This window comes from Falco peregrinus, chromosome Z, assembly GCF_023634155.1.
Source record: "Falco peregrinus isolate bFalPer1 chromosome Z, bFalPer1.pri, whole genome shotgun sequence".
Classification (NCBI taxonomy): Eukaryota; Metazoa; Chordata; class Aves; order Falconiformes; family Falconidae; genus Falco; species Falco peregrinus.
Genome location: NC_073739.1, coordinates 7,718,779 through 7,745,283, shown reverse-complemented (window position 1 = coordinate 7,745,283; position 26,505 = coordinate 7,718,779). Strand labels below are relative to the sequence as shown.

At 39.1% G+C, this 26,505-nt stretch overlaps 1 protein-coding gene across 9 annotated transcripts in view; it reads left to right on the top strand.

Moving 5' to 3' along the window:
- MCTP1 (multiple C2 and transmembrane domain containing 1) overlaps positions 1 to 26,505 on the top strand; it is a 277,869-nt gene that overhangs the window by 108,508 nt on the left and 142,856 nt on the right. For 7 of the 9 annotated variants that reach the window (XM_055791713.1, XM_055791715.1, XM_055791721.1 and 4 more), the window contains exons 3-6: positions 14,434 to 14,576; positions 17,823 to 17,902; positions 18,502 to 18,607; positions 25,324 to 25,362. In XM_055791713.1, coding sequence (XP_055647688.1) covers positions 14,434 to 14,576; positions 17,823 to 17,902; positions 18,502 to 18,607; positions 25,324 to 25,362 — 368 coding nt within the window. The remainder of the gene's footprint in view (positions 1 to 14,433; positions 14,577 to 17,822; positions 17,903 to 18,501; positions 18,608 to 25,323; positions 25,363 to 26,505) is intronic. The other 2 variants (XM_055791716.1, XM_055791714.1) reach the window with 1 other exon arrangement.

Here is a 26,505-nt window from a genome sequence, read left to right as displayed (position 1 = left end):
GGGACATGTGTCACCCAGGTTAATCCCAATTGACACAATTTGTGTCATGTCAAAGAACAGGCTAGGTACATGATGAACTTGATAATTTTATCCTTTCTGGCTTTAAAATTTATTATTTTATTTTATTTTATTTTTTACAAAATGCATTGAGATTGACCTGATCTTGCAAAATAGCACAAGGAAAACACTTTTTTGAGCATTAAGTGAACCATTAATTTTCTTTTTTGCAATGATCAGAAGTAATGTATTTTCTGTGTGAAACCTCCTGGAAAGTGTTCCTGAAAACACATGTTTATTGTCATCTGAGGTCTTAACCTCTAGATAGATGGTGTCACCAGATCTCTGTGTCTCTTTGTGCAGGAGACAGTTCAGCAGTGCTTCCTGAGACTAGAGAATCTGTCTTTGTAGAATGAGTTGAGGGGTTGATCCTTAAGTGGCCGGTGCTGGTACTGAAACCTGCACCCAAAGATGGCTTCAACAAGTAAGCCAGAAACAGTGTGCAGTTAGTGCCCCTGTGCAGTGCAAAGACTGCATTTCAATTTGATAGACTTAGCATTTCTGATAGGGAATATTTATATCAGTAAAAGACTAGCTGCTTAAATTGAGAATAATTGGGAGAGCTGACTGTCAAAACCAGGAGAATCTGAAGAACTGTAACAGGGGAAGAACATGCACCTAGACTTTGCGTTTTGTCAGGTGAATTACTTTGTCTGCATCTACATTTTCAGGATCTGGAAGAAAAGTCAGTGTCAGTGGGATAATAAGCGAGATGATTAAGTGACCCTTTAAGATACTTCTAGTTTTGTGTGATGACACAGTATTGAAGCAAATCTATGTATAAGGCAATGCATTTAAAATTGTTGAGAAGAGCCTAACTTCGGAACATGTTATTTATGGCTGAACTGTGGGTTTCATTGATGTAGGATACTGAAAATCAGTCCTTAACCTGATTAAAGTACAGTGTATACAGTGTAGCTTTGTAGACTGAGGAACGCTTCAGCCTTAGGATTCAGTTAGGCCGGGATTATGGAATACATTTTCCTTATTGTGAAATATTGCTAACTTTGTAACACAGTTGAGGACGATAGGAACATGCCCCAGTCTGTTTCCTGGAGAGGTGAGGTGAGATGATTATTGGCATAAATCAACAGTATAGTGCTCGCACCATCTTCAGAATGTGGCAAATGGTCATAAGGCAGTGACCAGAGAAGAGTATTTATGCTATAACAGGTACCCAGATGCCAAATTATTTTTAAAAAGCCTTTTAGATTAGTATTTGCATGCTGCTAATTGTGAACATTCATCAAAGTAGCTCTTTAATTATATTTTTATTTTAACGTGTTTATCAGGGGTGGAATTAGATTGCTCTTTCAAACAAAGGAAAACTTTTGGGTGTGCATCAAAGGGTTTGTATTTACTTTGAGTCAGAGTGGGCAGGAATGTTAGCTTATATGAAGGCGTTTCAGAAGGGTTGTAGTAAGTTTTATCTGATTGGAAAATACACAACCGTTTTCTAAAACTCCTGGGGATGTGAATTTCTGGAAGAACTAATTTTTAAATGCTCGGCTTCCTTGTTACAGAGATAGCAAGGATAAGATGCTGAAACAAGAAATGGCAGCTTGGCATGCTTGTTACTCTAAAATTCATGTAAATATATGTAGAGAAGTGTGCCAGTATTCATAGTGTGTAAAAACATTTAAAGGATGTTTCATTTAAAGGTGCAGGCTGCTTAGGTAGGCACTGCTTTTTGTCTGTGTGTGAGTAAAGATGCCCAAGATTCAGACTGCTGGAGTTTTGCGTCTCTCTCCCCTCCTCGCAGAGAGAGGTTAGCTTTGGTTGAAGAGAATTGCAGCTCTGGATTTCATTCAAATTCTCAACAGGTATGGATCAGCATAGCCCAGTGTGTGAAGTGTGGATGGGGAAAATACTTCCCAGTTTCCCCTTATGCTCTGCCATAGCCTTGCTGCCGCTGTTTCGCTCTCTGAGCGGCCCAGTGCCTTCTCTCCCTCGTGCAGCCTGGCCTTCCGCCATGGCAGCTCCAGAGGACAGTGGCGGTATCTTCTGCTCACCTAAAGGCAGCGAGATCTCACGCAGGGTCCTGGCGGCAGTGACTCATCCCTGATGGTGATGGGGAGCAGTGTCCTTCTGTGATACAGAAAAGCAAGGAGGTGAGAGCAGAGACGAAGAGTGAGAAATGGGGTTGTGCACCCTTCTAATGTGCTACAGCAGTTTTGCCCACCTGAGCAAGCCCCTTTGCAGAAGGTGTCAAAGTCCACTGGAGGACAGGCTCAATGTGTTGCTTTGGTTCTTTCTGCTGTCAGGTTGACGTGGTGCCTGCTTTCACTGCGCTGGCACTTCTCCATCCAGCAAACCAGGTCTGTGTGCAGCATTTTTCTTCTGATGTGGCTTTGTTTCTACCATAGCTGGCACTCTAGGAAGTCCTCACCTGTTGGTGGTTACTCTACTGTCCCCTTAAAAACTTCAGGGGAAACAGCTTCTCCTCTAGGGAAGCTGACAAAAAGTCAGTCTGTCATTTGCACCCCACTGATCTCTTGTTCTCCCTCGTATTTCGGTAAGCATCTGACCCATCATGTTCCTTCTAATACGCTGTGGCTCTTGGTTTTTCTCATTTCCTCCATCACAAGAGGAGGGAAGCACCTGTGGAAGCTGCTTGGCAGCCTTCCGAGAGCGTGGCTGAATGCCCTTTCCTAAGCCTTCAGAAGGGAGTCTGCTCCCCTGCGAAGATGGGCTGTCTCGAGTAAATTGGAAGAATATTAAATAATTCCAGAACATGGCTTCACAGACATTCCCTGGCATTTTGCAATGAAAATTTCTACAGGAATTCCAAAATAAACTCAGTCCTGATACCTCTGGAGACAGCAACAGTTGCTGTGAATTTCCCTGTGGCACAGTCTGGCAGGAGCTGCCTGCGGGTGCTGGCTTGGTGCCACCCCCAGCAGAAACTGTTGAGTACGGGCATCTTCCAGACACTGCTGTCAGCGGGCTCACAGCCCTACTATTTAGGCATCCAAATAGAAGATAGGGGTTTTTTGGAGCTGCAGGATACTTTCAGCCAGAATGTAAATCTGTGGATAGCAGTCTATTTAATTTAATGAAAAATGTAATAAAAAATTAATTAAAAAATTAATAATCCCCCCAACAATAATAATTCCCCAAATGGAGATTTATTTCTGAGAACTGTGGAGACTATGCAGAAAGGTTTATTGATACAAGTGAGTGGATATAAAAAAAAAATGTAATTACCAAATATAAAAATAACTTTCTATTTTTTTCAAACATTTTTTGATGAGTTGCTTTTTGGGACTCGGAATTGAGACTGTCAGTTTGTAGCACACTGGGAAAATTATACGCAGCAAAGGTGACAGTTGTATTGAGGTGGACTGTGGAATAAATATGTTTAGGTTCAGCAATCACAACCCATATTAAAAAGCAGGCTTCCTGAGTATTTGACATAACATCTAGATTTTATGATTAATTAATCTCTGATCCATTGAAGCTGATAGTAGAATCTCTATCCATTTGTGTGGACCAGAATTTCCTCTCCTGTAACAGTCACATGTATAAAATAGTATGTACGATACAGTAGAATCTCATAAAAGCACAATAGAAACAAAATGATAAAATAATCCTTACCTTCTTGGGAGAAATGCTGTCAATATAGGTTTCTCATGTTTTCCAGAAAAGGCCATTTGAGGAGTTGAGTTTTACAATTAAAAATAGAAACTAGAGGAGCTCTCCAGTGAGCACTCACAAATAGCTGTTCAGAGGTGGTCTTTGGTCATCTTTTTTGTGTTATGGTTACAGGTCAATTTAGAAGAATAGGAGGGAATTCTGATGAAAGTTGGAGTACTCATCCAGAGTGTAAGATAAACTGTCAGTAAGGAACGATGCACCTAGGGACAGTGGTATGCCTTGAGATGATGAAACACCGGTGAGACCCTGGCGCAGGCTGCCCAGAGAGGTGGCACATGCCCCATCCCTGGAAGTGCCCAAGGCCAGGCTGGATGGGGCTGGGAGCAGCCTGGGCTGGGGGGAGGGGTCCCTGCTCATTGCAAGGGGTGTGGACTAGGTGGCCTTTAAAGGTCCCTTCCAACCCAAACCAGTCTGCGATTCTGTGATACAACTTCAAGTACAATATAAGTCGAAACTTTCACAAGAGTCCAGCTGTCCAAAAATGTTTTCTTCGGGGTAAGACCTCAGGGATTTTTTTTTCCCTGCCATCTTAAGGCATCATTGGTTTTGTGTGCCCATTCAGCTGATCTCATGATGCAGCAGTATGAGAAAGAGTAAAATGAGTGTTCAGATTTGTTTGTAAAACATTTCTAACAGTCTACCATTACCTGACACCGCTGCGATCACATCGTGGCCACTCTTGTGGATTACAGGCAGATACTTTTGGATTAGCAGGTCAATACAGAGAAATGGTAAGAGCAGGTTTTAGAACAGAGTCCTTCTGGTCTTGGCGGATTGCTTAGCAAATACCGTTGCAATTAAAGGCAAAAATGGGAATTGTCAGAATTATGCATTGCAGACAGGTGAACGAGACAAAAATCTTTCTCTCCCATAACCTAATCCTACTTTCCTTCTGTACTTTTTCCTACCTGTGTTGCTGTTTTAACACTTTAATACTATCTAAAGCAGTGTTTTGAACTATAGTGTGTGTCATTTCACTGGAGATCAAGGGAGTCATACAGAGTAAAGGTCTTGTATTATCTCAGTCTGTCACCTAGTCACAATTCTTATTACCTACACTGTCATGAATAGCATTTCTAATTATAAAACATTGCTTCCCTTTTCTTTATGTTCAAGAAGACATTTTTAAAATAAAAGAACACAGTCCATTAATCCCAGCTTCTGCAGTCTTTTTGGACTGATTTTTCCATTGTTACCCTTGCAGAATATTTAGGAAATAAAACAAAGCAAAATGATAAGCAGGGTAGTTAATTTTCATTTTTATGCAAAAATCAGTTTGTAGTAGGAGCACTAACTCATCAGGAGTAAGAAATCAGGTGATTTTCACTTCTTCACTTCTGATGGTGTTTGCCTTCTCTATTGATTCCTAGCTAACTTCCTGCAGTCGTGTTCTTGGTAGCTCTCGCTATAATAAGAAATGAGGGGTTTGCCAGTCGGAGGGGGTAATGGCTCTACTGTAAACTCCTTTTCTGATTGCTGCCTGTCATAGATGCTGTTAGTTTCCTATACAGAGTCTGGTGAACAAATGTCACTGTGTAAGTTGAGCTGTAATGCAAAAGACAGCAATCACGGGAAATGAACCTCCTGGCTAAGAACGGTAGAAGTCTGTCGTTAAGACTGCTGTGTCATCTTCTGTGAGATCTTCTGACTGTGAAAATTCAGAGCCAGTTATTCTCTGTCTAAAAATGACTGGACTGTGTTCAGAATTTGACTTCAAACCGGGAGAACTAGGCTGCTGTGTTTCTCTGTAATACAGCCCTAACTGGATGGCACAGAAGCTCAGATTTATGAAAAGCACTTGTATTTTTTTCTGAAACGATATAAAGCTTGCGGGAGGCTTACATTTATTACTTATTTGTTGCTGTGTCCCAGACAAGAAAGTGAATCATGGGCATATGGGCGAAAGGCAGGTGCGGACAGATGCAGAAGCCCACAGAACTTCATTCCACCCACAGAGGAGCCCCGCTTTCCATAGCAGTAGCATGATGTGGAGACTTTGCTGTGAGCTACGTGGCATGAGAGTGGGAAGGAAGAGATGGGCTTAAGCAAGGACTGTCTAGTATAGATAAGCAGAGATTGCTGTTGGAGGTCAAAAAGTTTCCTGCTAGTTCAGTGGGAGCAGCGGGAGATAGTCGCAGGATGCAAGGTGGGTTTTCCTGTTAGTTGCTGTTATTCCAGTCCCTGAGGGCTTGTTGCAGGGGGAGTCACGCTAATTGCCTGCTGATGGACCAGTACACATTGTCCAAAGCACAAATGACGTGTGTTCACGTTCTCCCTTGTAAACGGTCATAGACTAGTGGTGTGCTTTGGACCCTTTTTTCTCTCAAACTATAAAACTGTAATTGTGATTCCATTTCTATTAGTTCCAAAAAGGAAAAAAATAAGAATCAGAATTTATTTAAAGATTCTGGTAATAATTCTAGCGAATGGACTTTGTTGGCTGTAGCTTTTTAGTCTTTGGTGCTTTTTACCATTGCATAGGAATGACTATTTCTGGTTTAAGATCAGTACTGAAAACATAGCATGTTTCATCTTTTTTACTTCCATGATAAATGCACCAGGGAATTGCTTATTAAGCAAATACATTTATTTCATAACGAATCTCAGATTATTTCCCTTTCCTTCAGTTTCATTGCTGTGATTCTTTAAGTGTTGTAGGAACCCGCACTTATCATTCACTTTAATTTCACATGACAATGTGTTGTGTAATTAAATGGATTTTTTCTTTGCCAGACATGTGGAGTATAGTGCTAAAAACCGCAAGTTAAAAAAACGTGCTTGTTTACAGCTGGTATTTAAGCTTTCATTCCCTTTTAATAGCTTTTGTTCTCAAAGAAGATACGAATATTCCTAAGAGGGGAAAAAGCCTGTGTGTTCCTGGTTACACCTCTGGATCGTTTCATGAATGTAGGTGATCCCTGAGTAAGTCTTCCTAAGTTACAAATGCCTCACTGAAGCTTTGAACCATCTTATTCCTCTAGCTATAAAGAATGGAGATAAAGCAAGAGGATATTGCCAGTGCTAAAAATAAGGTCATAAAAGAAAGTTTAGTAGGCTGCCAAGTTACCTGTAGTGGCCCTGCGCTGCTACGGCAAGTGCAGGTACTGGTGTCAAAGGATGCGTGGTGCTCCCGAGTAGCCTGTTGCAGAGGGACTTCATGGCAAGGCAAGAAAGCGTGACATACTGGCCAGGGAAGGCAGCATAGCACTTCAGTGGTCTCTGCTACGCCAGTAGCCCAAATCCCTGTCAAGACTTCTGTTGGTAATGCTGGTAAATCAACAGAGCACTGGTAGCAGCAGCTGGGCTTGGGACTTCCAGACGATTGTCTGCAGGTGGTTCAGATGGAGGAACCTGGCCTGTTAATTCGAAGTCATTAGAAGACATCAAACACTTTTGTGTCTGATTGTTAAAAGAGAATAGAAAGTCCTGCTTTGTTAGTGTAATTCTATGTCTTTTTTCTTCACATGACTATATTGCAAATAAGGAAATACCAATGTTAAGATTTTCTAGCTAGTAAATTAAAATACTGTCTTAAGGCAAGGTTCACGTCATATGTTTCTGTGAACATTTCTCCATAGTGTAGGTTTTCCTTCATGTCTTTAACTGGGATTGCATATGCAATGAGTATCAGATTCAAGCAAGGTATTAAATATAATTATACCTTTTTTTGTTGTGCCAAACATATGGGCGCTGCATGCTGTAGGGCTTCTGTTCTTGCTTTACCTGGCATTTTTATTTACACTTTAAGGTTCAGCTTTTATTTCAGTTTGCATTTACCGTGTAGTAGTAAATCCTTATCCCTGGGGAAGGGAGAAAAACGTTTTACTGGAGAGAAATATTGTTGACCGCATTGTCACATTGACAAGGGCAACTCAGGTGTTTGTCAAGTGCCAAGTTCATATCAATAAGGTTATTTCTATAGAACTGGAAGGTGTAATACGTAAGACCAACACTGAACTGTGCTTTTTAGACAAAGCAAATTGGAGCCCTCTGTTCCAGAAGGGGTGAAACCTCTGACTGATATTGCAAAAGCAGGCTATCTTGGAAAACAAGTGGTCATGCTTTGAACAATTGCCGGAAGATTATCATTTCAGTCCTGAGGTTTTAGGGGCAGAGCAAACAGTGTTTCCTGTGATTAAGGGATGTAATTCTGTTTATATTAAAGTATATTAACTAGAATAAAAATTTGAGCTGCCAGGGGAACATTTCTGTAGCAGGCTTAAATCCTCTTTAAATGCATCTTGAGTTCAGCCATCCCCAAAATGAAATATAAATGTTTTGTTGAAGTTAGGCTGACAGTTGCACATTTGCTTTTTGCTGTTCTGTCCTATGCCAGTGTGGTGATTTTTTTTCGTTCTTTCTACTTCACAAGCATAGTTGGTATTTGCTTAAATGAGTATTCACTAAACCCAGTAAAGATACTTCTCATGGGCTACATGGAAATATAGTACCAAAGCTGCCTTTTTTGTGGCAGGAATGAGTCTTCAAAAGAAAGATTAAAAGCTGTGATTGTTATAGCCAGTATTTTTTAATGGGTACTGAATAATTAACATTTTGTATTCCCTGTTGACTTTTGAGTAGAACTCTGCATCCTGTAGCATCTGTGTGCTCACTATGAATTTGTAATTGGCATGTTCATTCTTAGGATACTAGTTTTTCAGAAGTGCTTTGTATCATTTAGACTAATTAGTGTCCTTTCTAGCTGAATTGGGTGGATAATTCTTTGCTAGGTGGCTAGAAGGACAGAAAGTAGGATTATTTATGGAAAAGCTGTAGTTTTTAGTGTTGCAGTTGTAGTGTTTAGTTGACTTTAGGGGGTTGCTGAAGACCAATGAGAAGATTGGCTTGGCAGCTCTTGTACACGACAATTACTATTCCTATTTGTCAAGATAATATAAAATAATTTGTGGGAAGTAATTCCCTACTTTTCCAAATAAATGGTTGGACAGAGCAGACGTGTTCTTCTATGTTTCTTTTTATGCGACACTTTGTATTGCAGTTTGGAAATACAGGGTCTGTGAAATGCTATGAACTGGTACATGTTTTGCTTGGCATAGTCAGCTGCCACTTACCTGAGAACTGTCCCCACTTTTACTCTCCCCACGCTTTTTCTTCTACCTTGGTTGTAACAAAGAAAATAACAGGAGACGTGAGATTTATTAAGAGGAGAATGGCTGTGGATGAAGTCAGAGAGAAGGGGAAAGAGCTGGATGTCAGTGAAAGAGCTTTTCATGCAATGAATCCAGAAAAAATGTTTGTATTAATAATTAAGCTTCTCAGGAATTATGACATTAAAGTTACTGCGCATCTCTGGGCATCTCTTGTGGTTTGCTTTCTTTTCAAATAATTGTAGATTAAATGAAGTAATTCCAAGACTGAAAATAAAAAGGAAGAATAACAGAAAGCAATGACAGAGGTTTAGTTACCATTCTAAGTGTGATTCAAGAACATGCTTTTACCTTATTTTTGCTTCTAGAAATGTGTACATTGCCTGATTATTTGCAGTAATGAAAAATTCTGTTCTCCCGTATTTAGCAGGTGTTTGCTGCTTTTTACATTGCACTTATTCTTGCGGTATTCCTGCTGTGTTCTGTACAACAGCAAATCATGTTTAATTACTGTGATTTCCAGTTATTACTTTCAAAGCTTCTATTTTTTCAAACCACTAGGCTGAAATTGGCCTAAGTGTGTTATTTATTGTGTGTGTGTGGTGAATCAGAAGGACACTCGATGATGTACATTAGGAACTTGATGGGATGCAACCTGTGTAATGTTACTGCATAGCTTTAGCACCTCTGTAGGTAAAAAAAAATAAGATCATGAGTCCAAGTGGTCCACTTTGCAGCAATGATAACTACCTACAGGGAAGACCTTAAAAAATTGATTTGTTTGCTTTTTTCCCTATAACTAACACCATAGGGAGAAAAGAGGAAGATAGTTTCTCTGATTTGCTCTAGGGTTTTTTTTCTGAAATCTTACTCTCAACAGGCTGAAAACCAAGTGTTCCCCAGGGGAAAGTTAGTTTTTTAACCTTTTTTTAAAAAAAAGTAAACTAGAATTTGGATTGCACAGTGATGAGCATCTAAACTATGCAAAAGCTTTTATGACACATTCATTCTTGTTTTTCGGAATGGGCTTGCATATGGCTTTCTGTGAGTAAATAGCAGTGGTGGAAGAATGGATGCGTTTAAGCTGTGCAATAGTTAAACAGTTTTAATGAAATCAGTTAGTTAGCTTGTGTGATGAATGTACTTGCTAACTCACCATTTTTCTATAACGTAATTTCTTTCTTCTTGTTATTTGAAGGGTAAAAACATCTCTACCTGAAGCAACAGCTGAAAGTGCTCTTTTTCAGTGTTGCTCATCTAGATTATATTGGGTTTTTTATAGTCTGTATTCCCTCTTTTTAGTGTAAGTTTTAAAATTTGCCTTAAGGATTTTAGGTATATGAAATATGGTACCTGTACCATATATGTTATAGGTAGATTCTCAGCTGAAGTTTTTTAGACATGCTGAAGTTTGACTTTGTTCACATAGGGTGAAGTGCAAAAATACTGTAGAGGGGTATCAATCTTTCTGTCTCGTTAGTCCCAGTTATGGGGGAGCAGTCTCAAGCTCATTACTTGGTCTCATGGTTACAGCCACCCCTGTGTTCACTGCTGAATTTTGTTCAGCTAGCAGTTTATCATATTATGTTAAATAGGATTTCACTAAAGAAAAAAGTCAGTTTGACAAATGGCCTAGTAATGTTGAAACGTTTGTTATGAAGCCTCAGGAACCAATTAAGCAAACCTGCACAATTTATTGGGGAGCGCATGTTCTTTATATTGTACAGCTTGGTTATTCTGGCCAAACTGGCTGTATTTCCACTCTGTTACCCAGCTCTGGCCGTTCTGAAAAGCAGGTTAGTATGCCTTCGAACAAACATCTTGAATATTTCTGCAGCAAAATATTTTTTTTTAATTTTCTTTTATGCCTGTTTGCGAGATCTAATCTATGTCCCAAACTTGCAAAGCAAAATCCATGTTAGGAGATGCCTGTGCGGAGAGCAAGAGGTGCCAGCGCTAGGGGTGGCCGGAGCTGGGGGGCTGGGGGAGTGCGTGCTCCGCAGGGTCACCCCACAGCGGCACTGATGGGTGGCTTCTCTCCTGGACTTCGGCAGCACGTTTAGGTGTCGGTTAGGCCAGCGTTTCCTAGGAAAAGAGAGGCTGCCACCCTGTGCCAAGAGTCCTCATTGCCTTTACGTAGGCAGTGGTGGTGCTTCAGCAAGAGGGTGGTGGGCGCGATTTGTTTGTCAGGGGAAGGTTTTAAGCTCATGCGTGAAGGCTCCTGGTGATGCTCCTAACTGCCACAGAAAAGGCATACGTTTGTGCAGTTAGGCTTTAGCATGTCACGTTGTTTTGAATGGTTTGGTAAGCAGGAGACCAAGGAGAAGTCTAAGACTTAACAAGAATCTATGATGGATGTCAGGTTCTCACAGGCTCGGTCTGAGGGGTCTTCGATTTTTCTGGTTTTGTGCAGTGACCTTGTAACCACTGTTCACAGGAAGGTCCCAAGTAAACTGAATTTATTTCTTTTTTTAAAAGAGCAGAAATAATATGAATTGGATTGTTGATGTTGATTAAAATTAGGTATCAGTATGTTATTATGCAATGTATTTTAAAAATAGATAAAAATATACTTGATGTGCTTTTAATAGTGTAACATTAATATGAATTCATAATTAATGTATTAAAATTACATGTGAAATATAATACACTTCAAGTTGGGACCCTGTGAGACAGAGCAGTGCTGGAGGTGACGATGCATTTCAGCAGAACTGAAAGAGGCAAAGTTTTGGTTTCTGTTCTGCTCCATGTGCCCTCCCATTAGGTAAAAGTTTTGTTTTACTGAATGATTGCATGGTGGCAGATTAGATTTTTTTTTTTTTAAATCTTGCCTTTCTTTATACATATACTCTTAAGTCTCTACAAGGAATGGAAAAGATCTGGAAGGGCATGGAGCTTTTAACTAAGTTGACCTAGTGAGTTCTCAGCTTTAAAGTAGGGATGTGTTGAAGCAAAGTTCTTAGTGGTTCTCAGCATTCGTAGCATGGAGGTACAAACACTTTAAGTTTTGCAGTGTATTGTGGATGGAACTAATATTTGACCCACCGTACTATTACATTTACAGGTGAAAATGAATTAATATTAAATTATTTGACATCTGGATCCTAAACTATGCGTTGAGTACGTATCTCACAACAGCATTTTACATTGATTTCAAATTTCAGAACCGTTTTTGACATTTCTGATGTCTGTCCTTCAAGGCAACAGTGAGGAAAATCGATGAGAGAATGACGGCTTGCAGAGGAGTGATGCCTGAAATTGCTGTTGGTGTCCATGTTCCAAGTATTCCTTGTTTTTCACAAAATTAATTCAAGTGTCTGATCTTTGCCTTAAAAAGCACGAACATTACTTGAATAATGAAAGAACATGTTAATTGTGCTAAACAGTTTTATGCCACTGCAGTTCTGCTCCAGTAATTACTGAAGAGAATGACCGTAACCCTGTCGCTTGTGAGATCACAGTTTGCCCCTGTAGCTTCTTTGAAAGTAATATATATTTTTAGGTAAAGAGTACTGTCATCTTGTGGCCGCATCAAATAGTGCAAAGAGAGCTGGTCACACCAGCCTTTATATTTAGAAGAGCATGTCGCAATTTTAAAAAAAGCTAATTTCCCACTGGATGTAAACACAAACCTTTAGGATATGCAGGTCTCACGAAAAGCAGTAAAAGTGAGTATAAAAGAAGTCTGCCTTATAATTTTACTGTTGCTCATGAAGGTGTAATTATTATTTGTGCTACATTATTGTTTATCTTAAGATAGTCTTGGATCGATTCGACTCAAATATTGAATTATTGTTTATTTTAATTGGATCAATTAGACTCAAATACTATTAAGGCTTAGAGATGGCTGAGAGAGAAATAGAAATATTAATCCCATCCAATATTTTTCATTAAAATCTATTTCACTTGCATAACAATGAAACCTTACCAATTGGCACTTTAGGGGAAGTGTTAGTTTGAATCCTCTATCCAGCTTTTTTCTTTTGTTTAAAGACTTAATTGTATTTTTTGTAACCAAAATACGCAGGAAAAGATGAATAGTCTTTCTTCAGTCCACCATGGGGGCAGTGGTTTCATGAGGACCATTGCAGGCACAACTTGTGTGCCTTGCAGCTGTGCCCCGCAGTCCATCCAGCTGCAAAATGACTGTCTTTCTAAGCTGGACCAGTTCCCAAATCCATTTGCTGGCCGGTTCCTGAAATGTTGTTGCTGGCAGAGGGGAGTGGGCAGCAGCGGGGCAGCAGCGAGCGTGGCAGGTGCTCCTACAGCAGCATTCACCAAGGGCACCCTCGTGATGCTCAGCCACTGCTCTCCATGGTGGGACTGCTGGACACAAGTGGAAGAGGCATTTGGCCCCTTCTGCCCCTGTCCTTCCGCTGGGTTCCCTCTGTTTCCCACGTGTGGCTGTCAGCAGAGCACGGAGTTGAGGTCAGGCTGTGGGAAGTTGCATTGTAGTGTGGTAACGGCAACCTAAGTCTCAGTGTGAAACCTTGTGGCAGGGGAAAGTGGTTTTATTTGAAAACAAACCTGATTTGGGTTATTTGCTTTTGCGCTCTCACACCCACATACCCACATTCATAAGCACAGATGAACTGTCTGGGTCATGCCTGATGGGGAGGAGAAGGACGTGAGCTAATGGGTCCTCCTAACGTCCCCAGGGCTCCTGCTGGTCATGTGGGCATGTCCGTGGTGGTGTTGGATGTGCCATTTTGTACCTTCTGGTAGCTGGCGGAGATTTCTCTCAGGCTTGTCATCCCTCTGTGTGCGCCATCAGGTGTTTGCTGGCCATCCTTTTGCTTCCCCACATGGGCGTCTCGAGGAGGGGACACAGATGTGCTTCTGGGTGGCCGCCAGCGCATGCCACCCCAAGAGTCCCCCTCCCACCACGTAGTTTCTTCTGACACTTCCACAGCCACGTCCCGTCTGTTCTCCATTCATGCCACGTTTAACGTTCCTCTTTCCATTATTCCCATCAGGGTTGCCTTTCTGGTCACAGCTGATCATTGTTGGCTGTATCAGGGGGCATAGACCCGTGCTCTCCTGCGGGTGGGTGGCTGCTGTGGGAAGCACAGGAACTTTGTGGACTGACTTTGGAGTTGATTTGCTCTTGGTGAGTGTTGTAGGAAGTGTGTCCGCATGGAAGAGGGAAGCCCGCGCGCTGTAAAGTCAATGAAGAGTTACACTAGTGGTGTGCAGTGGAGCCTGTGCCTTTTCAAAAGCATAAGATAATTAGGTTAATATTTTACAGAAATAATTTTAACTTTATAATCTAATTTTTGTGATTGTGTTAACATAAAATCCTAGTCCTAATAAGGACATAATTCTGTTAACTAAAAACTATGCTGCCAAAGCCAGTATTTCGTGTATGACTTTGAGTATGGATTGCAAACAACAAAGTGATGCAAGCACCCATTTGATGTTAACACGGTGAATTATGTGAGTAATGACTGTGGAAAATAATAAATTGTAACAATAAAACAATTCTTTCCACAGCTGCTGTTTTCCATTTGATTATCAGTAGGAATTTAATTTAGTTCTGTTTAAGGTAATGTAGTCTCCATTCCCTTAATGTATTAGAACATAATTAAGAGTATATATTTGTCTTTAACAGGAACCAGTGACCCATATGTCAAGTTCAAAATTGGAGGAAAGGAAGTGTTTAGAAGTAAAACAATACACAAGAACCTCAATCCTGTGTGGGAAGAAAAAGCTTGGATTCTTATAGATAGCCTAAGAGAACCATTGTATATAAAGGTGAGACACTATCTTACATATGTTTGTCAAATTACAATAGAGAAGTTACTGAAAGAACATGGAATTTGTAATGTTTGTATACTGAAAAAAATTGTTATGCAATAGCGCCTTACTAAAGACTACTTCAAGGTGAAAATTACTGAAATCACATCTGTAGAATGATCGTGTCAACGTTCTCCCTTGCCCCTCCAAAAAAGGTAAATATAGGCACTTTTGTTTATTGCAGGCCATAATTGTTTTATACTACTTTAGTATAGTAGTATGCTATAGTGTGTGATCTTAGGAGAAGAATGGAGAAAGTAAACTGTGTTTCATGATGATGACATCCCTTTTTTTAATGGAAATAACATTGCAGGATTCTGACATGAAACGTAATCTGTCCCATTAAAAGCAATCCTTTGCTGGGGTTAATTTGAGAATTTATCAGGATGTGTGCCTGGTTCCTTGGGTTTGGGGTTTCCTTCTGTTTGTACCTGAACACACTGGGTTTGCTTATGTGTTTCATAATGCTTTATGCTCTTTTTTCACATTGTAACTGTCCTTATTATATCACAAGTGAGGATGGTTTTGTCATAACAGAGACATCACTTACTCAAAAATAGCAGATAGCTTGAGCTTAAACGAAAGAGAGGCAAACAATGCCCACAGTAATTAGCAGCAGTGGCACTAGTGCTTCTTAGCTATCCATATCGGACTGGAAACTAGAAAACCTGTGACCATTGTTTTATAGGTGTGGCATGGAAAGGCCCTTTTCTGATCCCAGTAGTTTACGGTGTTCTGTATCCAAAAGTGATTAATTTTGTAAAACAAAATAGATGAAAATTTTTAAAAGTGATGTCAGAGAAACTGTAGTCTTAAGGTTCTAATGAGAACATATGTAGGTCAAAAATACTTTGAGAAAGTAAGGAAACTTCTGTCTTCACTACATAATCCTTTTAACTGCTCTGAAAGGATACAATGCTACAAATCAGTATCAGTCTTAATCTGAAATACATGACAATTTTAACCGAAACATCAAATTGTAGATTTTTTTAGTAGATGAATGCTGCTTAAACAGCCTTTGAGTGTCTATCTGTACTAAGTTGCATGTGTTCTGCTCAGATTAAATACATCATTATTAGAAAAGTGTAAAGTTAATTCTAGTTCTCAATTGAGATTTTTCTGCCCTTATTAAATTTAATGACTCATAAGGAGTGAAGGCTTTCCCAACACTGTGAAAGAAAGAAGTAGATTCAAAGAAGACACTTAGGACGTAGCTACCTGTTTCGGTTTATTTATGCTTATTGTGGTTTAACCCCAGCTGGTAACCAAGTACCAGGCAGCCACTCGCTCACCGCCGAGGTCACTGCTCACATCCACAGAGCGCTGGGGAGGAGAACTGGGAAGGAGTGTGAAACCTGAGGGTTGAGATAAGAACAATTTAATAATTGAAATAAAATGAAACCCATAATGATAGTAATAACGACAACAATTACAATGTAAAGGAGAGAGAAGACGAGAGGAATGAAATCCGAAGGGAAGGCAGAAAACCCAGGTGATGCACATCCAGCTGCTGGCCCCCCGCAGAGTGATGCCCAGCCAGCCTCCCAGCAGCAATCGGCTGGCCCCGGCCAACCCCCCCATTTCTGTACTGAGCAGGATGCCCCATGGTATGGACTGTCCCTCTGGCCAGTTGGCGTCAGCTGTCCTGGCTGTGTCCCCTCCCAGCTCCCTGTGCCCCCCGGCCCTCTCACTGGCAGGACCAGACACCAGCCCCCCAACAGGGTCACAGGGGAAGAGGGGTGTGTATTTACTTTTTAGTTTTCTATAATGTCTATCTATATTTGTGCTCTGAACACACCGTGTATTTCGGTTTTTATAGCTTGTTCAGGTATTTTAAGAAATGATTAAATTGTACTGTCAGCTGCAAATGTTTATTTGGTGTTTTTGTCTCGATAATTTGTCAGGGCAGAAAGCAATTCTACTTGGCAACATAAACTGAGATTGCATCGTTCGTTTTCTTTCCCCATTTCAATGAATATTAGCTGGAGAAAATAACGAGGGTACATGCTCAGGTAGATCAGTGCATACGAGAGACTCGTGTTCGGATGCCTCCTTCAGCCCTGTGGGTCTGCAGCCCTGGGGCTGCGCATTGCTGTCACTGCTCCGCTAACCCCAACCATGTTAGACTGTTTGTAGAAGATGAAGAGCTTTAACTGCCTCCTGGAAAAGAGCTTCTGTTACATGACCGCTGAAGTATTTACATAAAAATTTAAGACCTTGAACCTGTCATGTCGCAGTTAAATGTTCTCATTACTAGCTGTTCACAAGTGTCACTCTTAAGGAAGACCTGAAGGTATAGTTTGGCCCCCAGAAATTCTCACGACAGTGTTTGCCAAGAAAACTTAACTTACCTAGAAATTTCATTTCACTGATTGACTTTTGCTGCCCCCCCCCCCTTTTTTTTGTAATTTTGTGTCACAACTTTTTTTTTTTTATTGCAGTCCACCTTTTTTGTTGATTTCCCTGCAAAAGCCATCCCCAGTTTATTTGTTATTTTTTCTTCTGATTTGAGAAGGCATAATCTATCTCAAATCAGCAATACCATTTCACATACTAGCCACAGGTTCCAGTTTGGATGCCAGTGAATTTGTCCAGATGATGTCTCTTTTAGGTAGCCAGGTCAGGCTCCTCGTAGTAGAGTAATGAATGTCACTATTTCCTTACACATATCCTTTAAGTTTTCATCTTAGATTGTAATATTTCTTAACCCTAGAAACTTACACAGCCTTCAAAATGTACAATTTTATTATTCCTAATACTGATGCCAATGCTGTAGTAACCCAATTTCCACAACCATATCCCACTTTCTTGCCTGTATTTTGCAAAACTGATGAAGGTATCAATGTGTAGCAAATCAGTGATTCTCATTAACTTTACCTATTCTTTTGATCTTCCTTCTTTTAGTGCCTATGTTTATAAAAACACTTCTGTTGTTCTTAGAAAACGGATGTTGTTCATATGCAGCCTGGTAGTAGCATACCCTTGTGTCTATACATGACACTTTCTGACTTTTACATAAGCAAGTTCAAACTTGATTTTGTGGCCAGAAAGTTTCAGGTTAATTTTAGATAGTCCTGGTTTAACAGGTGAGGAACGTGGAGCTGTGACTCTGGAACAGGAGTTTCAAGCACCAGTCATAACACCAGAAAATAATGAGGAAAGATTTCTAACAGTGAAAAGTGCTTTTATCTCCTTGCGTCTTAGGTCTTTGACTATGACTTTGGATTTCAAGATGACTTTATTGGTTCCGCATTTTTGGATCTCACTTCATTGGAATTAAACAGGTATGGCACAAACAAGGCTACAGAGTAATTCTTTATGGTTATCTGCTAATATCATGTCTGTGGAATTGCAAATAGAATATTATGCTGGAAAATAATTATGTAAACCTACACCACATATAACTAGCTGAGCAGACCCACTTATGTTTAGGGAATTACTGTAATAGGAATGTTAACAATACATTAACTGAACATTTTTTTACGGTGTCTATGGAGAGACACTGGTTTTATAACCGCTTTAATATTGTTTTTGTATTATCTTAATTCACAGCATTACCACCTACTGTTCAACTTTTTTCCGTTTTTTAAATCCATTAATATTGCAGTTCAGTTTTAATCACTTCAGTATGTATAATTGCCTAACACTGAGTAGCAGTATTTACTATTTATTTATGAGTGTTTAGACTGCAGTACTTAAAAGTAGAAAGAGGATATATTTGTGACGTCATTTGTAAGCAGTTACCTATAAATGCAGATGCCTTTAATTCTCATGATTCGAAAATTTTAATATCTGAGAGCCTGAAATCAAAATAAATGCATTTTTTAAATTTTATTTATTTGTTTAGTTAGTACATTTACAAAAATGTGGTTTTGTCTCCTAGGCAAACAGATGTTACCTTGAGTCTGAAGGATCCTCGTTACCCTCACCATGATCTGGGAAGTATATTGTTATCAGTTCTGTTGGCTCCTAGAGAACAGCGAGAAGTGGTAATTTTAAATATTTTAATATGTCATCACTCTTGTGATTGTTTTATGATCGTATGACATAATGCATAAGAGTAAACCACATATTCTGAGATTGATTTGATTTTTCCAGTTCTTAAAATAATGACGAACAGTGTTTCTGGTATAGTACAGCATACTTCATCTGAACTGGATCCTCCCCGAGACAGTACTGAGGGATCCAGATGGAACATAAATGTTCAGCAGTTTCAGATAAAGTTAGTCGCAGGTGAATGTTACTCATTAATAAGTAAAAATACCAGAAAACCACTAGTGAAGAATTTTGGACCTAGTGCTGCCATCTCTAGGTGAGAACATTTTAATCCTACTCCACACTGAAAATAAACAATCTGGAATAAAGGTAGTATTTCTGCTTTTTGACATCTAATGATGATGTATTCTTTGATGTGTTCCAATTTCATGACTAGACCTCAATTACAAAATTGTGTGGGTTCCTAGGTTCATTGTAATTCCTTCATTAATCTTAGTTTTCTGAGCTGTTTAGTTGTAAGTGAAAATGCTTTCCATTTTATGGGTCTTGTTAGTTGTGAAATTCTCTAGTTGGATGTATGTTACAGCTTTTTGTCAGTTGATGTTTGATGAGCAATAGTACAACTGTGACAGAAATACAAGAAATGACATCTCACTCAGAGGCTGTCAAATAATACGGATTCCTTTGGCTTCAGGGAGGCCAAGAAAAAAGTATTAACCTGATGAAATTTTCCATGGATGTGGTCAACTATATGGCTTTTGTAAGAATATAGATGTTTCTGTGTGCTGCAATGTGACACATAATCCTATTACATACTGGAGGAGTACTGGCAGGTTGTAATGTTCTTCAACTTTTCTCCTAGCTATTATTAAATAGCCTAGTAGGTGTTTGGTATTTGGTATGACAAAGATGTACAGTTTTGAAACTAGGTTTCTTATCTATTAATTTTCTTCATGGCGTTCTGTTAGAAATTAACAAAAATAATGAAATATGGCAGTAACATGCAGAAGTTTATTTGAACAGTGTATAGTGTATTTGTCTTCCTTTTAGCAATATGTTTGTCCTTACAACTCAGAATACTATACTGCAAATTTGCACCGCAAAAGTGTTTATCACTTAAATTGAAAAATGTATTTCATTCCAGGCTTGTGTTTTGTGTGTGTGTGTATTTGGGTAAGACCAGCATTTCAGAGTCAGCTGGTAACAGCCCTGTTTTTCCAAGTGGCTTTGGCACTATCCTGCCATAATCCCAAACCACGCAGCACAGGAATGGTATATTTTTATGTGGGAAACCATTATGTGGACAGCACGTTAGTTGTGGGGGTTTTTTTTATCATACAGGTAGGGATAGCTACTGTGCCACTGTGTTTTCAACTGTTATACAAAAAACGCTCAAGAAAATCACTGGTGAGAAAGTGAAATTAAGACACTGCAGTGTAACATTGGCTTTCATATGGGTATTCACTTGGTGAATTCACAACTGAACGTCAAACGTAATGGGAGCGCCATAGACTTGCTGGCTAGCAACATTTTCATACCCATCTGGCTGGTTGTAATAGAGGAGGAGCTGGGTTTGTGCTGTTACACATTTCATTAGCTTTCTGCTTATTAAGCTAAGACCTGTAGTTCAGCTCAAGGGTCCAGTTTTTCTTCCCATCCAACTGTTCCATGGAACTTCATTCTGAAAATGCCCAAGATTCAGATTAAACTTCTGATTTGTAATCTGAAGATCCGTAGTTATTAGAAACCAGTCTTTCCCAAGATAAGGATTTCAGAGCGCTTCTAACAAAGCTGCAATAAAATCAAAGAATTCGTGTCAATGCAGGGAAGATGACTTACAAAATCAGTATGGAATTGCTATATATGAATTTGTTAGGGCTTTAATAATTCAAGGCACAATTATCTTTTGTTCAGTTACCATACACTTATTTATTTATTTATTAGGTTTTATTTACTGTCTAAGGAGTAGATATTATAAAATATATTGCTCCAATTAAACTGTTGTCCTTGGTTATTTTTAAAGGTCTTGTAATAATAAGGATAATTTTAATGGAATTTAATATGGTTGAGATCAATAAATTTTCAAATCTTACGTTAGAGGATGGAGGCTACTTCTTATCCACTCTGGAAATGTGCACCGTATAAAGTAGTAATTAAAGCAACTCCTACCTTCCCAATCTGTGTAGCATGCTGTTTGAATGGGTACTGCTTCCCTTCTACTTGGATATCTCCATATAGGTAATAATTCAAATAGCATAGTTGAAGTATATGGATAAAAATCTGTGAGCACCTTTAAATATGCTGTGATAGCTGCTGCACAGAAGCACAGCCTCTTCATGTGACATGCATTTTTCCCCTAAGTTGTTGCAAATGTATTTAAATCCTGTTGGTTTGATAACTCTATATAGCCTACATTTTACAAATCAGTTTTCTTCTGAATAAGTTTTAATTTGTTCAGGTGGTAACTCTTAAATTGCTTGCACATGTCGTCACATGTGAATGGTATAAAATGGTTAAATCAAGCTGAAGAATTCAGAAATTAACTACTACTAAAACTTCAGTTACTTGAATTCCATATATTTAAAATAAGAGAGTTTATTAAGATCATTGGGGAAATGAAAAAGGGAATAGCTTCAACAAAAGACATGCCAGCTTTCAGACGTAGCTGTAGCAGCAGCATTGTGCCTGATCCTGTATTTTGGGTAGCTCTATAGCCATAATCCAAACCCAGCCCTGTTGAACAAGACTTGCTGTTTGTGATGTTGCATTTCGGTGACTTTTTGATGCAGATTAGACTTTCCAGGGAGATCTCTTCACTGCCTGAGCTGGAGCTGCTGAGAGTGTTTTGGAGGTCACGCACTGATGTGCTGATAAAGGGAAGTGCGTCTTCTGACGATGCTATTGTGTAGCTAAGGAACAGGTCTCGTAGCAGCACGTTTTATTGGCATGGCACATCAAAATAACGTACTCTGTGTTACAGGAAGATGCAACCTGTCACACTGCATGAGAAATACTGACACTGCTGGAGGATAGGATACCCAGTTAGAAGTTTGAAGTGAAATGGTACAAAATCGGGTGCCTTGTTGCATATTGCCACCTGCCTGTGAGAGAGGTGTAATTACAAATGATTTGGAAAATCAGCAGTCAGTTTGACGGAGCAATAGTTTATTTTGTTTGGGGTGGAACTATCTTTTTGCGAAGCCTTGAGGTGTGCAGAGATGAGAGGGAGATTGGTCTACAGGGGAGCATTCTCTTCCTTATCTTTCTGGAAGAAATTCTGATGAAATGCAGATTTTCTGTATGCTGACCAATGAGATGCTCTTTAGAATCTATAGCTAGAAGGTCCTGTTTCCTAGGATCAAGAACAGTTTACATCTTTGGATTCAGGTGTCGGTTCAGAATACTAATGTATGCATATATTTGTGCAACTGTATGTAAAATTACATTGCAGGCTAGGATAGAGGAGTATTTACCTTTGAGTCCTGGTGGATTGTGGAAAACAGTGCTTAAGCAGTTTACAATTTGTGTTTTTCAGTAGAAAACTACTGGATGTGGTTTCAATTAAAAGAGATACAGTATACTGGTTTCATAAATAACGCATTATTTGGTTTTTCTGGTGTGTTTTATTGCAAAAAAATGCAGAAGTAGCCTGGAGTTATCATGGAATAGTAATGTAAGAGTATGGGCAGGTGAACAAACCAAAACTTCTAGCAAATCTTGTATGAAGTATCTTTGCCTTTTGTGACCTAGTGCTTGTTCTAAAGGCATAAAAATGGGAACTTTTAAAGTAATGATCTTGTAATATCTCATGCAAACTGTGTACGTGAATAGAAGTCCTATCATTTTGACAGATGAAGGCAATCTGATTTGTTGTGATTTTTGAACAATCTTAAACTGTGAGTCAGAACTGATGAATGAATTATTCTTGCACAACTGTAAAAATAAAAATGCCTTTAGTGTCCGTGAAAAGTGTAATCTATTCCCAGCCTGACACAATTAAGTTGCAGTAGCACTAGTTCCGATAATTCATTTGCATTTGCTCTGTGCTGTTAGCAATACTGCACGTTAATGCAGTATCTTTAACTATTTTGCTTTGAGAGGAGAGATAGGTTAAATAACTAGTGGAAACTAAGGTGATGTGAAATAAGTATGGGAAAAGTATATGTATATAAAGATGTTAAAACCTGTGAGCTCTAAAAAATTCTTATTATTTTAAACTTTTTTTTAAATAATGTGTTTATGATAGACTTTCCTTTTTGCTAATTCCTCCTTTTGATGACCAGTTTGAAAGAAGTCAGAGCTAGTAATGACTTAATTATTTTTTCTTACACCTGCTCCACTGAAGCTTGTTCTGTTCTTTAATTCTAACAATTCTATTAATATTTCCCTTTGGATACATGTAGTGCTGTGCATGTTTGTGTCATTTGTAGCTGCATGCGTGCCGGTTAAAAATGTGTCTGTGATGTCTGCAGACTCGGTGTTTGCTGTTGCGATGATGGTGCTGCAGTGCATGTGAGTTTTTCTGGCTCTTTTCTCCAGCAGAGTTCAGTGCGCAGATGTCGTCACTGGGGAACTTGCAGAGTGCCTGTGAGTTCATCGGAGCTGCATGTCTCCCCTCTCCCCTCTGCGGCAGTGCTTCCCAGCCTTGGCCTTAGGGGCAGCTCTCGGCTGTGGGAAATGGAAAAGTTGGTGGCTTGATGAGAGCTGTTGCCTTGGGGCCAGAGGGGGCTGGGGACTACTGTTCCACCACTGCCCATGGCCTGAGTAGTGTAGAAAATTAAAATAAACCCATGAGTGCTACTTGGATGTTGTAATGAGAATAAAATTCATGGCGTTGTTTTTTCCTGAAATAGTTTATCCCAAATTAACATGTAATATTTTTTTGCTTCATATGAAAATAATGGAACATTTTTTTTTCTTTGCCAGAGGAATAATAATGTAGAAAAAAAGAATGACAGAAATGGAGTCAGTGTATGGAATATTTTCAGATGAAAAAGTTCCATGTAGATCATCCATCCTAATCTGCAATGTATTTGTTCTATTGGCTTTTAAGGATTGTTATGATGGCTTCAGCTTATCCTGCTGCAGCTGGCGATGATGCTGATGCACTCAACAAGTATGGTCATACGCTTCTGTACTTAAACTGAACTTCTCAGAGTTCAAATAATATTTGATATGTGGTTAATTCAGCAGTCGGGCCATATTCTCCTCCTTGCTCACCGCCTGGTCCGAAGCCCGATGAAGCTGAGTTTGTGCTCTGAGTTGTAGCTTAATAGGGTTCAGCAGTGGCGAGGAAGGGAGAAGCTGTGCTATGCTGGATGGGACCCAGGAACTTAAGGGGTTTCTCCAGGGTCTGCTGTGGGCCTCAAGCTGCTTAATTCTTGTGTGCCTCCCGTGGAAAAATGAGTTATGTGGCTTTCTCCAGCTTTATAAAACATTTAGTGTCTATGTATGTTTTCCAAAGTCACAGTGCTACAATCATCTCATCAACTTAACGGCAGAGCCTTTAGGCTTTAATGGTCCATAGCAACTTCAAAATTTTCCTCAGCAGCTGCTTGTTCTTCTTCTCTAAAAAAAAGTGTCTATTTTAAGAATTTCTGGATATTTCAAAAATATAAAACCTAAGCATTTTCTCCCATTTTAATTTTTTCCCTGTGTAATTCTTTTATTTTCTAGTAAGGAAAACTTTTGCATTTCAAAATTTATTTCCATTAACTGCAGAAGAAGGTGTTTTTGCAGTAGTTAATAAAGAATAAAAATCATGTTAGTTTTTCATTAAAAAGTCTCAGTATAAATTAATGGCCTTTGGTGTATTCTTGCTCAGTCTCAGCAACAGGCTGCTAAATGTTACTAAATCTTATAAATTAGTTTATCTGTTTCCACAGAACTGCTTTAAGCAACAGTTGTGTTCACAGATAAATTGTCTACATCTGTCTTGACCATATGTGTCTTTTATTTAGTGAATAAGAATCTGTGTCTCTGGACACTTTGCCATGTCAGAGCACTGTCTCTAGCAGTGCCAAGGTTTTACAGGTTATTTAGGTAACGGGATAGGGCTACTGCAGTTTGGGTTTTGGAAAGAGTCAAGGTGCGTTTTTTTTGTTCTGGTTTGGGTTTTTTGGTATTACCAAAAAAATATTTGGTAATTACCAAACCAAAGAGCTATTTTTACTGCTGTGAAATCAATTAGCAGTGATAACCTGAAGGAGTTTGTAATAAATGGATGTTGTCCAAGGAGCCTTATATAGGATTTCTCTTATGTGGCTACATCTGTGAGCTAAACAGCAGTGCTCCAAAAAATCTGAGTACATTAATATTAAAAAAACTGCCATTCAAGTATCAGTCAAAATTGAAGTCACTGTCAGAAAGAGCACATTCATTTTTTTCATTTGCTTATCTAATTTTTTCTTTCTTTCTTTCTTTCTTTCTTTCTTTCTTCTTCTTTTTTTTTTTTTTTTTTTTCAATTTCACATAATGCATTATCTTGGGAAATGAGACATTTACACCACCTAGAAAAGTGTGCCTGGGTGCGCACAGTGCTGCTAGATGTCTGGATTTATTTTAGTCTTGTGTAGTTGTCGCTGGAGTGTACGTGTTGCTGCTTCAGTTGTAGTCGTGGTTAAATGTGGATTGTCCCATTGGAGACAGTTGGCCTCCTTTTCTGTGTTGCAGAGAAAAAGGTAATTAAAATGCTCTATTTTATTTTCAGACAATGCTAATGAGGAAGAGTTGGAAAAGATCAAGTAAGGTAACTTTTAGCATGTGGTCTTCTGGCTTGCTTTATTGTTGTTTTTTTTTTAAGGAGAACAATGATATTTTACCAAACCAGCCATCTAGGACTGCCAGCTGGTGACACAGGATTTATTCTCCTTCAAATTGTGTTTTCATGACATTGTGTTGTGTTTCATCAAATCAAAATCATGAAACTGTTGAGCTTTTAATGTAATCATTAAACCTCTCAACTTTGTTACAGCATTTTAGCCTATCTTGAAATCATCTAGTATCTTCATATAAGTTGCAAACATTTCCTGGTTCTTTTTCTAAACCCTTTTATTTCTCACATATACAAAATTTCTTCAAAGCTTACGTGTTAATGTTAACAGAATTCATGCCAATGGGTAACTTTCATTTTCCTATTACTTACTCCTCATACTGATTAGAGGTTTTTTGTGTGAGAGTCTTCACACTGGTGCTTCTCAAAGACAAACTTCCCTGACTGCTGGACGTGCACAGATGACGATGATAGCCAGGCTTTCGAGTGCCTGAGAAGCCATCCTTGCTCTCCGCTTCATACAGCTCTTCAGGTGCCTCTTCAGGCAAATTCAGCGTGTGGCTTTTCTCCTGTAAGGAGTCACGGGAGTGATGAAAAAGGAGCCGAGTATGCTCTTTTCCACTAGGGAAAGACTGGCAGTTTGTCTGTAGTGAAATACAATCCCTTTTTGCCTTTTTACTGTACGTTTCTCAAAAAAGATACGTGTAGTTTCTCAGTAGTTTTCTGGCCACTCTTACCTAATGCTGCCCTGCTACTTTCAAGTTTTAAGCCTTCTTATTACATCTGTATAATTAAAAATAGAATTAAGATTTCTGACAGTCTTTGGTTGGTGTGGTAGATGTGGGTTTTTTGATCTCATGTATAGGTGTTAACATGAGAAAAATGAAATAGCTATGTGGGGTGTTTTCACTTATTTTGTAAAGTGTTCTACTTTTCTAGTACATTGATGCAACGATTTTAATAGAAGGTTATTAATAAACAGTGTTGTATATAGTGCTCACTGACAAATATTTGCACACTATTTGTAACCTTTAGGAAAAAAAAAAAGAGCATGGTTCACAGTTCTGGGGTTATGGATGGGATTTTCACACAGTCTACTTCTGTGATGCAGGACTGTGC